This window comes from Vespula pensylvanica, chromosome 13 (genome assembly GCF_014466175.1).
Source record: "Vespula pensylvanica isolate Volc-1 chromosome 13, ASM1446617v1, whole genome shotgun sequence".
Lineage (NCBI taxonomy): Eukaryota > Metazoa > Arthropoda > Insecta > Hymenoptera > Vespidae > Vespula > Vespula pensylvanica.
The window spans coordinates 4,360,673-4,377,375 of NC_057697.1; the positions used below are offsets into that span (position 1 = coordinate 4,360,673).

The window sequence follows — 16,703 nt, forward strand, 5'->3', positions numbered from 1 at the left end:
CTTATTGCAAGCATATTTTACTTACATAAAAAAAATCAAAGATAATGATCACCATCGCAAAGAAACTTATTATCAAGTAAGTACTATTGGAAAATTTGTTTAACAAATCAACAAACCTTGAATAAAAAAAAGAACAAATGAATTACAATAAGATATAATAAAAGGGAAAAAAACAAAAAAAAACAAAACAAAAATTTTGTTAAACTAACTCCGTGACTTTTATATAACGTTTTATTATATCGATTATCCAATCGTATTCTTCTCGAGATCTACAACAACACGGACTTTCTCTATATCGCCGATACTTTTTAAATGGTTGGCGAATTTTTAGTCTGAAAATAATACATTGTAAAAAGCGTATTCATAATTAATAATGAATATTTGTAATAAAAAACGAATATAGATAAATACTTCACATATTAAAGACGTACATTATAATACTAAATTGAGTGCATGCGTGTTGTACAAATATCAAATACATAGATATGAACAAACTGCCTATTGTTATTAGAATAAAGATTACTATCATTTGATAAATAAGCAAACTATAATATAACATTCCTGGTTTTAATATATTATTAACGGGTATAGGTAATGTTAATTCATTGTCATCTAATGTACCGAAGATGTGAAAGAAAACATTTAAAATGTATGGAAATATATTTAAAAATATATAAAAGTTTGAGAAAACTGAAACAGTAAAGGATAATATATAATTATAATAAGACGATTAAATTTTTTCATTAACATTGGCATAGCCATTTACCTTACTTACCTATGATAATATACGTATACAATTTGCTTTGTTTTGTATAATTTTTAAAAATATTCAATTCATTCTCATCGGACAGCTGATCGTAATCCTCCTTAAAACGAATGATTATAAATTTCATCTAAAATTGAACAACATTACTTCTTCGTAATTAAATATCTTCTTTTTTTTAGATATGAAAAAAATAAAAATATATACGAACTGTTACGAAGCTAAAATATGTTGTACTATAAACATAGAGAATAGATATCCCTGACAACATTTTTTGCAGTTCTTTGACGTTGACTTCTAATGTAACGTCCGAAATGAACAGCTGATAAAACTGAAATGAAAGTACGCTTCTACGTATCGACAAATGTGGTTATACATTCATTGTAAAATAAGAATTAAAACAAAACAAAACAAAAAAAAAGAAAACAGAATAACTAACAAAAATAATAATAACAATAATAAAAATAATAATAATAATAATAATAATAACTATAAATATAAAATAAAAATATTAATGTAATTAAATAAAAATCTACATAATAATAATTATATAACGATAATAAAATAATAAACAGATATACGAAATATCGAAATAGGAACGTTTACCTGATGCATAATCGCAGGCAATACGTAAAGGGTTACAACAGAAACAAGAAGCAACTGTTCGTGCGAACTTTGAGAAGGCCGTAAACCAATCAATAATTGAACTAATCGATTCGTAAGAAAGAAGTGCTGTTCGTAATAACTTAGACCTCTCAAAGACATGCTGATGTATCTGATGTTTACTGAATTGAAGAAAACAACGAACCTCACGTTTCTTTTTCATTCCGTATTCAAATTGCTTTTTATTATACCCGGTAGCAGAAATCATTTTCGAAAATACAATAATATAATTATAACAATTAAATCTATAGAACACAAGAACTTTTTCTTCATTTTTTTTTTTATTCTCGTGATAACAAACACTTTATAATACGCATATGTGTTTAACAGATGACAATTCTCAACAATTAAACAAGGGAAGATATATCTTTTACTGTTAATTTTCACGAACATGCGCAGTAAAGTCTGCTGATTGCAACCATTGTCAGTCACTTACCAACCACGGTGTAGAAAACTTGCTTAAAACAAAGCTGATAAATCTCTACAATCTTTAGTGAAATATAGTTGATTATATTGTTTACATGATTCGTCAAATATTATATAATTGTAAAAAAAAAAAATTTGACTACGATAGAAAAATAATGAACTCTAAAAAAAGTGATTATACGCACTACTGTTGCTAATGAAAAAAAATTATTATTTGGTAAATAAGTAAATTATAAAAGAATGGTCGTTGAAATTTTTAATATGAGGAAAGATAATGTTAATAGGTTAACATCCAATGTTCCATAAAGATAGAAAATAATATTTATAATAGACGGGGTTGTTGTTAAAATAATACAAACGAAAAAGATACTTGCAAAAATAGAATAATCGTAAATATGTTACTTATAGTTTTTAACATTTAAACATATACATATTTCCCTACTATAATCGTAGTACATAATTTCTTTTTTTTTTTCTTATATTTTTCCAAAATTTTGGATTCCTCTCTTTTCAATAATTGCTCATTATCGATTTCAAGACAAGTAATTATCAGTTTAAGCTAAAATTCAAACATAAATGTTAAACGTCTGCTAAGTATGCAAATAAGAAAAAGAAGACAAATATTAGAAACAATGCAAAATATTAGAAAAATGATACTAACCGTTACGAAATTAATATAAATTTTGCAATAAAAGATAATACATATAATATAGTAATTCTTTGATATTCAATTGCAACGTAAATTTGAACGTGAAAATCTGATAAAACTGAAGACAAAAAATACTTTTATTTATGTAGTAAAATAACATGTAGTAAAAAAACATATATTATGTAGTAAAATGATAATTAAAAAAAAAAGATCTCTAAAAAGGATTGTATCACTTAAAGTATTTTATTTTATATTTTTTATTCAATTAAAACTTTTATTCAAGTTATTTATTTCATTATATATTTTATATTATTTTGAACTTTTTTTGTTCAGAAACGAATTAATATTTAGAAACTCTTTTCATAAAATAAAATAAAACAAATAATTTAATTGATTGTCTAAATCATACCGTTCAATTCTCTAAATCGTAGTCCCGCTAAACATAATATAGTAAACTTATAAATAGAAAAATAAGATAAAATGGCAAAAATGAGATAAATAAGATCATGATATTGGAAAAAAGAGAAAAAGAATATGTAAAAAGAGAGGAGATTAGGAATATGTGTAAAAGAAATAGATGTAAAGTACAAACAAAAATTAAAAAAAAATGAAGAGAAAGTAGAGGAAACAGGGTAAGTAGTTGTTTTTTCAATTTTTAATTTTTGCAATTTTTGTTGGAATTAATCACTTAATAAAAAATATGATAAAATATAGCTTGGCCAATTAGTCTTTAAATATCGTAAAGTTATCGACAAAATATATATAAAACAAATTAAATATTTTGTATTCGAAGAAATCAAATAAAAATATGTCAATATATATATATATATATATATATATATATATATATATATATATCAATTTACAGCACTACATGGCAAGTTGTAAAATATCTCGTTATGACTTTTAATAAATATTTTTATTACTCAAAATATGATATATATATATATAATATATAAATGTGTATATATAATATATAAAAATATATGTGTGTGTGTGTGTATATATATACATATACATATATTTATAATATGTGTACATACACGTATATATATGATATATAAATATATATATATATATATATTATATATAGCTAAATTATAATTATATTATAATCAACAAGATTTAAATAACATATTTTATATAAATAAAATATTTTTATTAGAATTTAATCGATGAAACAACAAAAAATTAAATCCTCTCCAATTCTACTAGTATGAATTCATTCAGTAGTATTCATCACATTCATTCATTCAGTACAATTTATCAGTAATGAATTCATATATAATTAGAATATCTTTGCCGTATTTTACGAGAACTCGTATCATAGAAGATATTCATTGAATTCATTCATTATCTCATTTAAATTTCGTGAATGAATCATTTTCATCGTGCACACTTTGTTATTGTTTTTTTTTTTTTTAATTGATCCTTCCATAATATTTTTCTTACTAATTTTTATGGTGTTCATTTTTTCATATTAAATAGATAAACAATAAATTTCATTTTTTTCATAATTAAATTGATAAAAAATAAATTCAAACATCTAATATTGATCCAGCTACATACACACAATATCCAAATAATTTCTATTTATCAATTTATACTCTTGCTTACTCCAGTCTCTTCTATATAAAGATCAATAAAACAAGTGTTGAATGAAATCTATTAGTGGGAAAAAAAATTGATAAGAAGAAATTAGAAATAGAAAAGAGAAAAGGTAAATATATGAGTAAGTAGAACAAAGTTGTAAATAGGGTAATATGGATCAATAAAGAGTAAATATAGGGTATTAATTAGATGTGAGTTTATAGTATGTGATAATAAGGTAAAAGTAAGATAAAAAAAATAAATAAAAAGAAAAAGAATTGTAATGGAAGTAAAAAGAAAGGTAGAAAAATCCGTATAACTTATCACCCCATTGGAGAACAATTAATAGATACTTCTACGATCGTTAATGACGTTATTATGGGTGACCGAGTTTCTCTCTCTATCAATGATATATATCCTCTCGAACGAAGTGTTAGTATATAATAATTATGTTTGTACATAATAAAAAAAAGTGTAACAAATCAATTTGTTATTTATCAAGAAGTAAACAAAGAGACGTCGATGTTAGCTTTATCATAATTATTTATGATTTTTTTTTAAATAATAAAAATTGAAAATAATTTCTGCGTGTGTAAAAATATAAATGAATTATTCTTAAATATAAATGAATATTAAATATTTATTATATAAAATTAGGATAGAATAATAAATTTCGTTTATGTTATTTACTAAGAATCTTTTAATTAAAATATCTTTAGATTTCATTATTTATAAATAAGCATAGTTATAAGGGAAAAATTATCTATCATTGAATTATATTGAATGCTTGTAAATAATATATCATTGATTTTTCATATCCACACTATTTACAAATATCAATTTTTTATATCAATTCTCATTGAAGGAAATAATATGCTTTTACGTGACATAGAAAAAAAATGTCCATTGTAAGAAATTAATGGTAGTATATATCATGCATTAAAAATTTGATAAATATGTATATAATTAAAATTTTATGCTTTTGATTGTATTTTCCTTCTATTCGTATTAAGATAACAAAGAATAATAAATAAATAAATATATATATATATATAATAAGAATAAAAACGATTCAGAAAAATATTTCAAGATTTAGAGAATAAAGACAATTTATAAATAGACTAACATTAAACAACAATACGTGAAATACATAATATACATTTTGAGTATAATTACTGGTTTATTAATTAATACATGTGCCTACTGATTTTGTATGAAAATTTAATAACAACTATAAAAGCTTTGCTATTCGATAATAAATCTCAATATCATAGTTCCAAGATAAATTTAAGTTAATTAAAATTATAATACATCATCGCAAAAGATAGTGCTTTGTACATTAACTAAAATAATAAATTCATTAGTTACGCAGTGCATTGAATATCAATAATAAGTTGCTACGTACCTCGCTAAAAACTTTATGCGACGATATGAACATTTTTCCGATTGAAAGCATGCATGGCTTCGTACTTCTCATTATCATAAATAACAACAATTTTTGAGATTTTATGGAAAGATTATAGAACGGAATTTTACATCTGCGAAAATGATATACATTATTTCTTATGGTAAATAGTCCTGCTGTTAAATTAAATTTTTAATTTGACTTATTATTGCATTTCGTTATTAAAATTTATACAAGCTCTCCAACTTCGTCAAATGGTATAAATATTTTATAAAATCTTACAATTCATCAAAAACGTCATTACTATGATTCAATAGCCTTTGACCAACGTAAAAGTTAAGATATAAGACCAATGTAGATGCAAAAATGTTAATACTGCATTCGATTGTTTCCGTTAGACTATGCAATATTTCCGACAATTGATATATCTAAAAGTAAAAAAAATTTTTTCAAAACTTACCAATACCAATATACGTATGAACATATATTAAAGTAAGTAGATAGTTGTTTTGAATTCATATAAGAAAAAAAAAAACTATTACTGAAACTAATAAATAATATAGAAATTATTAACAAAACAAGGTTGAATACAATATTATTAAATCATAAAACATCGAAAACTCGGAGTTTTTATAATAATTTATTCTAAAAGTATTACGTACATAAAGAAAATCGAGGACAACAATGAGCATTGCAAAAAAAGATGCAATCAAATAAGTTATCTCGGAAAAACAGTTTATCAAGCGAACGTATCTTTAACAAAAAAATTTATTCTAGTAAATAATATATACAAATTAAAACATATAATTTCAGACTTACTCTGTAACATTCCTGTAATGTTTTATAATATCGATTATCCAATCATGTTCGTTTGGAAGTGTTTTGCTATTCCAAACCATTTTCGTATATTTCTGATCTATTTTAAATTGTTCACGTATTTTCACACTGAAATGGATACATGATAAATGATAATATTTGAAAGAAAAACAAGTATGTGTTTAAAACCGAATTATACCAACATTATCAGACTAAATTGACAGCATGCGTGTTGAATACACACCAAATATGAGGAATATATCGAAGTACCTATCGTTAGTAGGATAAGGGCTCCTATTAGTTGATAAATAAGCAAATTGTAATATAAGGGTCCACCAAAGATATAGAGAAGAACGTTTAAAATACTTGGAAATGTCATTGAAATAATATAGAGACTGAAGAAAACTATAATAATACGAAAAGAAATATACGTTACAACATAGTGATTATATGTGATTATTATTACTAACATCTTCGTCCTTACCAACAATTATATAATACCGTTTAGATTGTTTCGTATACTTTTGTATAATATTGAATAACTTTTCATCAACCAACTGCAGATAATCGCACTCAATGCGAGCAAAAATTAATTTCATCTGAAAATAATGCATGCTCCTTCTGTTAATGAATATATTTAAAATATATAAAAATGAAGTAAATACAAAAGATAAACAATACCAACTGTTATAAAGCAAAAGTAAATAGTACTGTACGTAAAAATCATATTAAGAATACCGAATAATTTATGCAACATTTTCAAAGATAATTGCAAGGTCAATTTTAACGTAAGCAGAAGATATAACTAAAATCAATGAATGCTTTTATCAATTCCATATAAAAATATATTAATAATTGTAAAAATAGACATTTTATTGTAATAGGACGCATAAAATACCTTTTTGCGGATTTATTCTTTTAAAGGATATAATTAATATAATTATAATATCGAAATGGCCAATAATATTATAAGTAATAATAATGCATAGAAAAACATCGTTTACCTGATGCACGATTATTGGGAATAGATAAACAGTTATCGCACAAAATAGAAATAATTGATTATTTAAACTACGATTAGGATTTATAACTAATGCAGTTAGTCGATTCGAGAACAAAAAATGCTGTTCGAAGGAAGTCTGACTTCGTCGAGACATTATGGTATATCTGACTTTCGCTGCATCAAAACAAACTTTCTGAGAGAAATAAATAGAATTTGTAATAATTCTAATAGTAATAATAATAAAGGTAATTATCACGTACATATTTAAATTAAGTTTACTTAATTATTGGCAATATGCACACAGTGATAGTACAAATCACAAAAAACTGGCTTTTTGAATTTTAATTAAGACGCACTCCCAATACTAATTGAACTAGTTGATTCGAAAGGAGGAAATATTCTCTACTATTATTTTATTAAAAATTCTAATTGCTATCTATTAACTACAGCTGTAGGATGTTATGAAAATATAACTATAATAATATAATCGATACAATGCAATGTAAAAATGTTTCCCCCTTTATCCTTGTGTAGTGTTTCATAGGTTCCAATACTACTAGATTGTCTACATGTATGGAAACAGATGGATATTCCCAACAATTAAATTAGCAAAAGTATATCTTCTACTGTGACTTTTTAAAAACATGCGCAGAAGGATGTATGAACTGCGACTTTCTTCAGTCGTTCTCCGACCACGGTCTAGAATACTTGCTTAAAAATAAGCAGAGAGATCGCTATAAAAGATAGTAAAGAGAACTTAAGTTAATCGATAATACGATCTGTCAAGTGTTCTATACTTACAAGTTCTATAACGGATCGCAATGTACCTACAGGTAAAAAGTGATTATTTAAAAGTTTTCTAAGAAGCATATTACGTTTATAAAATTAATATGCAAAATAAATCTGCTAATATTGAATAATAATAAGAAACATAGCTGTTAAACATTTTAACCATCACCATCATTTGATTATTTTATTCAAGTGAATACATTTTAATTTACTTAAAAGTAATTAAATTTTTCATACATATATTAAAATGTTGTACACTCGTAAAAATCATACGGTTCTTGCTGTGAAGTGAAAGTATTGAAAAAAGTGATAATTTCAAAGTGAAATAGAATGCAAAGAATAATGATGTACCGTGCAGAATGTAATTCGCCATTTTGATACATCGATCTTATATTTATATTTTGATACTCGTTCTTATACTCCCTTAGCAGTCTAGACTGCCTAAATATGTCAACTTATTTCTGAGATAGGCACACCAAAATGTCACATTGAAAATAATCAATCGAGGTCGAACAAATATTAAAATGATTCATATGAAAGATAAATAATCGAACTATACGATAAATTAGAATGTTCTTTTTAAGTGTGAAATTGTGAATTCCATGAATATGAGACTGATGATATATTTCTTTGATTTAAAATAAATACGTGATTGAATGGATATGCTTCACGTTAAAGGTTCCTATTTTCGTAAAAAATAGTTAATGTCATACGAATGACGGATTCTCGATAATAACCAGTGTATGTTTGTTTATATAGAAATTTCAGCAACGATTGATTCAAGATAATTTTAAAAAATGAAGGAAAAGAGAAAAGAACGTCAAAAGAATTTGAGATTTTGTTATAAGAATAGGGAAAGGGAAAAAACGATCTTTGACTGGATATGGTATGTGTAGCTTTTTTGGAACGAATATGTTTAAATTATGTTGCTTATGAGTTCTTGAACCAAACAACAGATTTACGATCAGAAATATTTCTAAATCAAATTTAAGACAAATGTTAGTAATAGTTCAGCCTACAAGTTCATCTCTTGATTTTATTGTCCATCCTAGGACAATTCGCTTTCCTAGAAAGTTTCTAAAATATTAATAACAATTTGTCACAAACTCTTAGTCACGTTTTGTCCATAAATTGTTTTCGGCAAACGCCAAACAACTTGCAGGGGTAATCATTTCGTATAAAAATAAAAAAAAACTTAAAATAAATTATAAATTTTCTAAAGATATAGCCTTGTTCAATAGAATTAAATATATTTGATTTTATCTGATATTAAATAAATTAACATAACTTTATTATGATGATGATTTAGCTTGAAGTTATTGAACATTATAATACACCATAGCAAAAGAAAATGCTTTTTGTAGTAACTGAAATATTAAAATCGCCATTAAAACGATATTTTCATCGTCGACAACGTATTACTGCTTACCTGAGAAAAAACTTCATGCGACGAAACGAATAATCCACCGATCGAAAGCATGCACGGCTTCATACTTCTTGCTATCATAAATAATAACAACTTTTGAGTTTTTGTAGGTAACAAGTAAAATGGAATTTGACATCTGCAAAAAAAATATATTGTTTCTCACACAAAATAGTTAATAACTCATCCGATGAATTATATATTATGAACTTTAAACTTTTTCATCCATAAGATTAATTTTATCTTAATAGATTTGTCAAATATTATATACTAATTGCTGGTGTAAAGTAACTTTGTGACATCTTACAATTCTTTAAAAACTTCATTGCTATAATTCAATATTTTTTGGCCAATATAAAAATTAATATATATGATAAATAGAGAACCAAAAAAGTAAGTGCCGAACTCAATTATTTTGATTGTATTCTGCAATTTCACAGATAATCGAAATATCTAAAAGTAAACCATATAATAAGTAAACATTTAACAATGATTTTTAAATAATAAATATATATACTATGGAAGAACTCAAAGTGGCTAATAAATAATGCCGGAATTCGTAGTAAAAACTGTTGAATTAGATTTACTTTACTCAAATAAAAACAATCGAAGATTCTTCTTTTTATTACGATTTCCGATTAATAGCGTACGTATTACTTACATAAAGTAAATCAATTACAACGATAATCATGGCAAAGAAAACAGCAATTAAGTAAATTATATTGGAAAAATAGTTTATCAAATCCACATACCTTTGAAAGAAAACAAAAATGATTTATAATATAATATAATGTAATAAAAAAGCGAAGAGAAATTATTTTGAACTAACTCAGTGACATTTCTATAACACTTTATAACGTCTATTATCCAATGAAATTCTTGCTGAGATTTTTGACTACACAAAGATCTATGTATATATTTTGAATCATTTGTAAATTGTTGCTGTATTTTCCATCTGCAATGAATAACATATAAAATTACGTTTAAATATTTAATAATATTTACAACAGAAACAAATATCATTTCTTAACTAAGTACGTACATTATAATACTAAATAGACAACATGCATGCTGTATTATTACCAAATATAATACGAAAACCACACAACCTATTATCAGCAGAATATAAACTGCTATAGTTTGGTAAATAAACAGAAAATAATATAACGCTCCAGAGTTTAAATGATTATTAATAGGAATAGGTAACGTTAATTGATTATCATTCAATGTACCAAACAGGTATAAAAGAACGTTTAAAGTACACGAAGATGTTATGGAGATAACATAGAAGCTAAACAATACTGTAAAAATGTGAGAACGTAAATAATTAATACATCTTCTTTAAAATTGTTTTTCTTAAATATTTTTGTTATTACCTACGATAGCATACGCATATATCTTAGTTTGCTTCGTATATTTTTCCATAATGTTCAATTCCATTTCATCGGACAAATGCTCGCAATCATGTTTAAAACGAATCAAAAGTAAATTCATCTAGAAATAATAAATTTTCTTTCTGTGGATACATGTGTTTTCGACTAATTAAAATAAAGATAATACAACAAACCCGATACAAACTGTTACAAAGTGAAAATTAGCGTTACTGTAGGCAGAAAGCATAATGAAAGCTGCTATTATCTTTCGCAATTCTATGACAGCCGTTGTCAGATTGAAATCCATCGTAAAAAGTTGATATAACTGCAGCAATATAAAATTTTTACAAAACAAATGTAAAATTTTGCACTGAAAATTTGTAGAAACAAATAACAGATGTTCATTATGTTGTATCTTGAATATTTATTCATACTTGAATTCATAAAAAATTAATTAACGTAATTATAATTATAGTATAGCAATAATATTATAATACTTAGAGTGCTTTTTAATTGTACTTGAATACTATAGCAATAATAATACAATTAATAATCATTTAAATATTAAGGGAAGATATATTTACCTGATAGATAATTATTGGTAATACGTAAGCAATTATTGTAGAAAGTAGAAGAAGCTGATTGTTAGAACTTTGATTACGATGTAAACCCAATACTAATTGAACTAGTCTATTCGAAAGAAAAAAGTGCTGTTCAACGAAGCTCACACCTCTCGTAGCCATTGTGAAATAACTTACATTTGCTATAGCGAAGTAGTTAATACACTCCCCACTACTGATTCATTAAAAATTCTAATTGCTATCTATTAAGTATAGCCAGTACATATTATGCCAGTTCGCGTCATGCAAAAAGGTGAAATGAAAATATGATTATAATAATTTAATCGATAAAACGCAGCATAAAGATATTTCACCCCTTTATACTTCCGTAATGTTCAACACTTTCCAATGTGACTAAATTACCTACATGTATAAAAACAGGTACTTTTTCTTAACAATTAGACGAGGGGAACTGTACCTTCTATTATTAATTTCCATAGACATGCGCAGAAGAATCTATTGAGCGCAATCTTTGTCAGTCGTTCTCCGACCACGGACTAGAACATATGCTTAAGAATAAGCAAATAAATCGATATAACAAAAAGTATTTAATTTCGATAATAATACGATAATACGTCAAATGTCGTATATTTCCGAAAGCAAGTTTTGTGATAATATGTAGTGCACGTACACATAAAAAAGTGTTTATTTAAAAATTATTCTGGGAAAATAATATGATTATAAAAACTTATACACAAAGTAAGTCTTTTAGCGTCAAGAAATTATACGCGATAGGACATAATGTGCCTTTTGATTAATTTATTGAAATAAAAACATTGTACTTTTTCTAAAATGTATTAAATCTTCCACATGTATATGAAAGTATTAATGTGTATAGCTTTTTATCCTGTTACTAAACACTATAATATATCATTTATATTTGGTATTACTGAACATTATAATATACCATTGCAAAAGAAAATGCTTTTTCCATTAACTGAAATATAATATTAAACTCTTCGTTAAAATGTTGCATTAACCATCGACATTTAATAGCTATTTACCTGAGCAAAAACTTGATGTGCCGATACATATAATCCACCAACTGAAAGCATGGATGGCTTCATGCTTCTTTGTATCATGAATAACAACAACTTTTGAGTTTCTCTAGAGAGAATATAAAATGGAACTTGACATCTACGAACAAACATATTTTGAAAAATGTTAATAATTTCACCGCTAAATAACATTTGTAACTATGCTTATTATTATTTATTATTTCATTAATACAATTAAGTTTAGATTTATAAATACATTAAATCTTCCATAATAATTATGGGAATAACGAAACTTCATAATATCTTACAATTCTTCGAAAACGGCATCGCCATGATTCAATAGCTTTTGTCCAACATAAAAATTAATATATATAGTAAATATAGAGCCAGAAATGTAGAAACTGTATTTAATTATTTCGCTTGCGTTTTTCAATTCTATAGATACTTGAAATATCTAAAAGTAAATCATATAATATATAAATATTTTTTAATGATCTCTAATGATTATAAACATACGTTAAACCAAATGATAGTATGCTCTTCGTATGTTTCTATTAAATTCGTCGATAAATATTATTGAAATTTTCAGTAAAAAATATAGAAAATATATTTTATATTTAAATATAATAGATTGAATATTTTAATTTTTTATTATAATTTCTATTTTATAACAAATTTATTACTTACATAAACGAAATCAAAGACAACTAGGATCATCGCAAAGAAAATTGTAATTAAAGAAGTTACCTTTGTAAGAGAATTTAGTATGTCAACGTACCTTAATAAAATATAAAAAATGTGAATTATATTAATTTATGAATCTATATTATATATAATACTTTGTATGTGTGTGTGTGTGTGGATGGGTGGGTGTGGGTGTGGGTGTTTGTATATGTATACTATGCGTGTATATATATATATACACAATATTACAGAATTATTTCAAACTAACTCCGTCACTTTTCTATAGCGATTTATTATATCGACTATCCAATCCCATTCCTCTCGAACTGTTATAATATGGCAAGATTTTTGCATATATTTCAATTGCTTCTTAAACGGTTTCCGTATTTTCAATCTTTAATAAAATAGATTATTAAAATTCACTTAAATAAATAATAACATTTGAGTTGAAAATAAATATGTTTTCTTTAACTCAACACGTACATTATAAGGGTGAATTGACAACAAGCGTTTTGTACAGCTACCAAATATACTGCAAAACATGTACTTCCTACTATTAGCACAATATAAAATGCTATCGTTTGATAAATGAGCAAACAATAATATAATATTCCTACAGAGACATCAACAGGTATGGGTAATGTTAATTGATTATCGTCCAATATACCAAAGAGATATAGAATAACATTTAAGATACACGAAAATGTTATTGATACAATATAAAGACTAAGCGATACTGCAACAATTTGATAATATAAATAAATACAACAAATTGTTTAAAATTGTTTGCACAAATATTTTCGTAATTACCCACGACAACATACACATACGATTTGGATTGTTTGGTATACTTTTCCATAATATTCAGTTCATCCTCATCAGACAATTGTTCGCAATCCTGTTTAAAATGAATTAAAAGTAACTTCACCTAAAAGTAATAAAATCTCTTATTGTTTTACTATTGTATAACTAATAAAAATAAAATTAATGTGACAAAAATGATACGGACTTCTATGAAGTGAAAATAAGTGGCGCTGTAAGTAGAAAGCATAACAAAAGCTCCTATTATTTTCCGCAACTCCATGACAGTCGTTTTAAGTTTGAAATCCGTCATGAAGATCTAATGGAACAACAGCAGAAACAAATTGTTAAGAAACAAAAGTAATATCACGTTAAAAACTGGTAAAAATATATAATAGATATTTACTTCCTTAAATGTCAATATAAAATAGTTATTTATAACAAAATAATTAAAGTCAATATAATAATGCAAATGGTAACAATAATAAAAGCAATAATAATAATAATATATATATTAATATATAATATTATATATTACCTGATGCGTAAGTATTGGTAATACATAAGCAATTATTGAGCAAAGTAAAAAAAGCTGATCGTTAGAATTTTGATTAGGGCGTAGACCCAATACAAATTGTACTAATCGATTAGAAAGGAGAAAGTGTTGTTCAAAGAAGCTCACACCTCTAGTACACATTGTGAAATAACTTATATTTGCCACAACGAAATAATCGATACACTCCCCACTATAACTTCATTAAAAATTCTGATTATCATCTATTAAATTACAGGAAAATATAACTATAATAATTAAATCGATAGACACAATGTGAAGATGTTTCATTCTGTTACACTTTCATATTTCATTTCAGTGATCAATAGTTTCCAATACCAATAAATTTTCTATATGTGTGGTAACAAGTGGTTGTTCCCAACAATTAAACGAAGGATGATATACCTTCTAGTATTAATATTCATGGACATGCGCAGAAGGATCTATTGACTTCAGTCTTCGTCAGTCGTTCTCCGATTATGGTCTAGAACATTTGCTAAAGAATGAGCAAAGAGATAGCTATAACAGTTAATAAAGAGTACTTAAAGTTATCAATAATACGAATGATCAAATATCGTGTACTTACAGAAACACATTCTGCGATGATACGAAGTGTACATATATTTAAAAAAGTGATTATTTAAGAGTTCATTAAGGAGAATATATCTTTTATGAAAACTAATATAAGATAAGTCTATTAATATAAAAAAATAATAGCAAATATACATAATGCACATTTTAATCTTCACGATCATTTTATACAACTGAATACATACTATTTTGTTTAAATTTCATTAATATTATATATGTATATATATGTGTATGTATGTATATACATATACATTATAATATGTGTATATATATATTTATATTTATATTTATATTTATATTTATTAATAAACTACTAGACTTCGTTCCGATGGCAAAAAACTTGTGGTCATTGGACAGCATAGTATACCATAGTAAAAGAAAGTGCTTTCCGCATTAACTAAATGATCAAATTCATTATTAATATAATATATTAAACATAAATAATTTATTGTTACTTACCCCAATAAAAACTTCATGTGATGACACGAACATACCTCCAATCGAAAGCACGCACGGCTTTTCACTTCTTGCTATCATAAATAATAATAATTTTTGAGTATTTATCGAAAGCATATAAAATGGAATATTACACCTGCAAAAAATATATTACATTTCTTATATGAAATAACTAATTACAGATGCATGAAGAATAGTGTAAAAATTATATTTTTTATTATCCAATATACTAATAAGACTCATTATTGTTGAATAAATTACTAAAATTGCTGGTGCAACGAAACTTTTTAACATCTTACAATTCTTCACAAGCTGCATCGCTATAATTCAATAGCTTTTGTCCGATATAAAAATTAATATATGTAGTAAATACAGAAGCAGTAATGTAAAAGCCGCTTTCCATTATTTCAATAGGATTTAGCGATTCGCTGTATAATTCAAACAACTAAAAATAAGGCAAGTCATAGATAAGTATTCTTCAATAATTTACAGATTATACATATATATTAAACACCACAGTTGTATTACAAACATATAAAAAATATTATATTGGATTAGTAATGTTTAAATTTTTCCGTAAAAAAAAATATAGAAAAATTAATATTCCTTTTATACTTCTAAAAAATTAAATAATCCGATTTTTTCTTGTAATTTTCAATTAGTGATAAATGATATTACTTACATAAACAAAATCAAATGCTATGAGAATCATCACAAAGAAAATTGCAATTAAATAATTTATCTTTGAAAGATTATTTATTAAATCAACATACCTTGAAACAAATATAAAATATGAATTATATTAACCTATGCATCAATTATATATTACCTATATATGCGAGAATCAAAAAAATTATTTCGAACTAACTCTGTCACATTTTTATAGCGCTTTATAATGTCGACTATCCAATTCCATTCTTCCTGAACTGATTTGTTAACGACAGTATTTTGCATACATTTCTGATTCTTTTCAAATGGTTGCCGTATTTTCAAACTATAATAAATAAATTAGTAACATGATAATCAGATGCATGACAATACTTGAGTTATAACAAATATCCTTTTTTTAATTAAAAACGTACATTATAATGCTAAATTGG

General features: G+C 25.0%; 1 protein-coding gene across 4 annotated transcripts; it reads right to left on the minus strand.

The window, feature by feature from the left end:
- Nucleotides 1-9,336: 9,336 nt before the first annotated feature.
- Nucleotides 9,337-11,854, minus strand: LOC122633824. Of its 4 annotated transcripts, none has more exons than XR_006328202.1 (6): nucleotides 11,485-11,854; nucleotides 11,106-11,270; nucleotides 10,904-11,021; nucleotides 10,357-10,482; nucleotides 9,534-9,980; nucleotides 9,337-9,471 (listed from the first exon to the last, which is right to left on the minus strand). XR_006328202.1 is itself a non-coding variant. In XM_043822223.1 (4 exons), exons 1-4 carry the CDS (start codon nucleotides 11,641-11,643, stop codon nucleotides 10,391-10,393), a joined length of 534 nt encoding a protein of 177 aa, XP_043678158.1. In that variant the 5' UTR covers nucleotides 11,644-11,854; the 3' UTR covers nucleotides 9,339-10,390. The 4 variants fall into 4 exon arrangements, 1 of the variants encoding a protein (XP_043678158.1); XR_006328201.1 differs by having other exon boundaries at nucleotides 9,534-9,666; nucleotides 9,835-10,482; XR_006328200.1 differs by having other exon boundaries at nucleotides 9,534-10,482.
- Nucleotides 11,855-16,703: the final 4,849 nt, after the last annotated feature.

What these genes read in the sequence shown, in the direction of transcription:
- LOC122633824 (XM_043822223.1), bottom strand. Translation starts at nt 11,643, where the DNA reads ATGGCTACGAGAGGTGTGAGCTTCGTTGAACAGCACTTTTTTCTTTCG. An exon ending in TACCAATAATTATCTATCAG is followed by an intron (nt 11,271 to 11,484) that starts GTAAATATATCT and finishes ACAAATTTTCAG; the next exon opens with TGCAAAATTTTACATTTGTT. An exon ending in ATATGCGTATGCTATCGTAG is followed by an intron (nt 10,483 to 10,903) that starts GTAATAACAAAA and finishes TATTCATTGCAG; the next exon opens with ATGGAAAATACAGCAACAAT.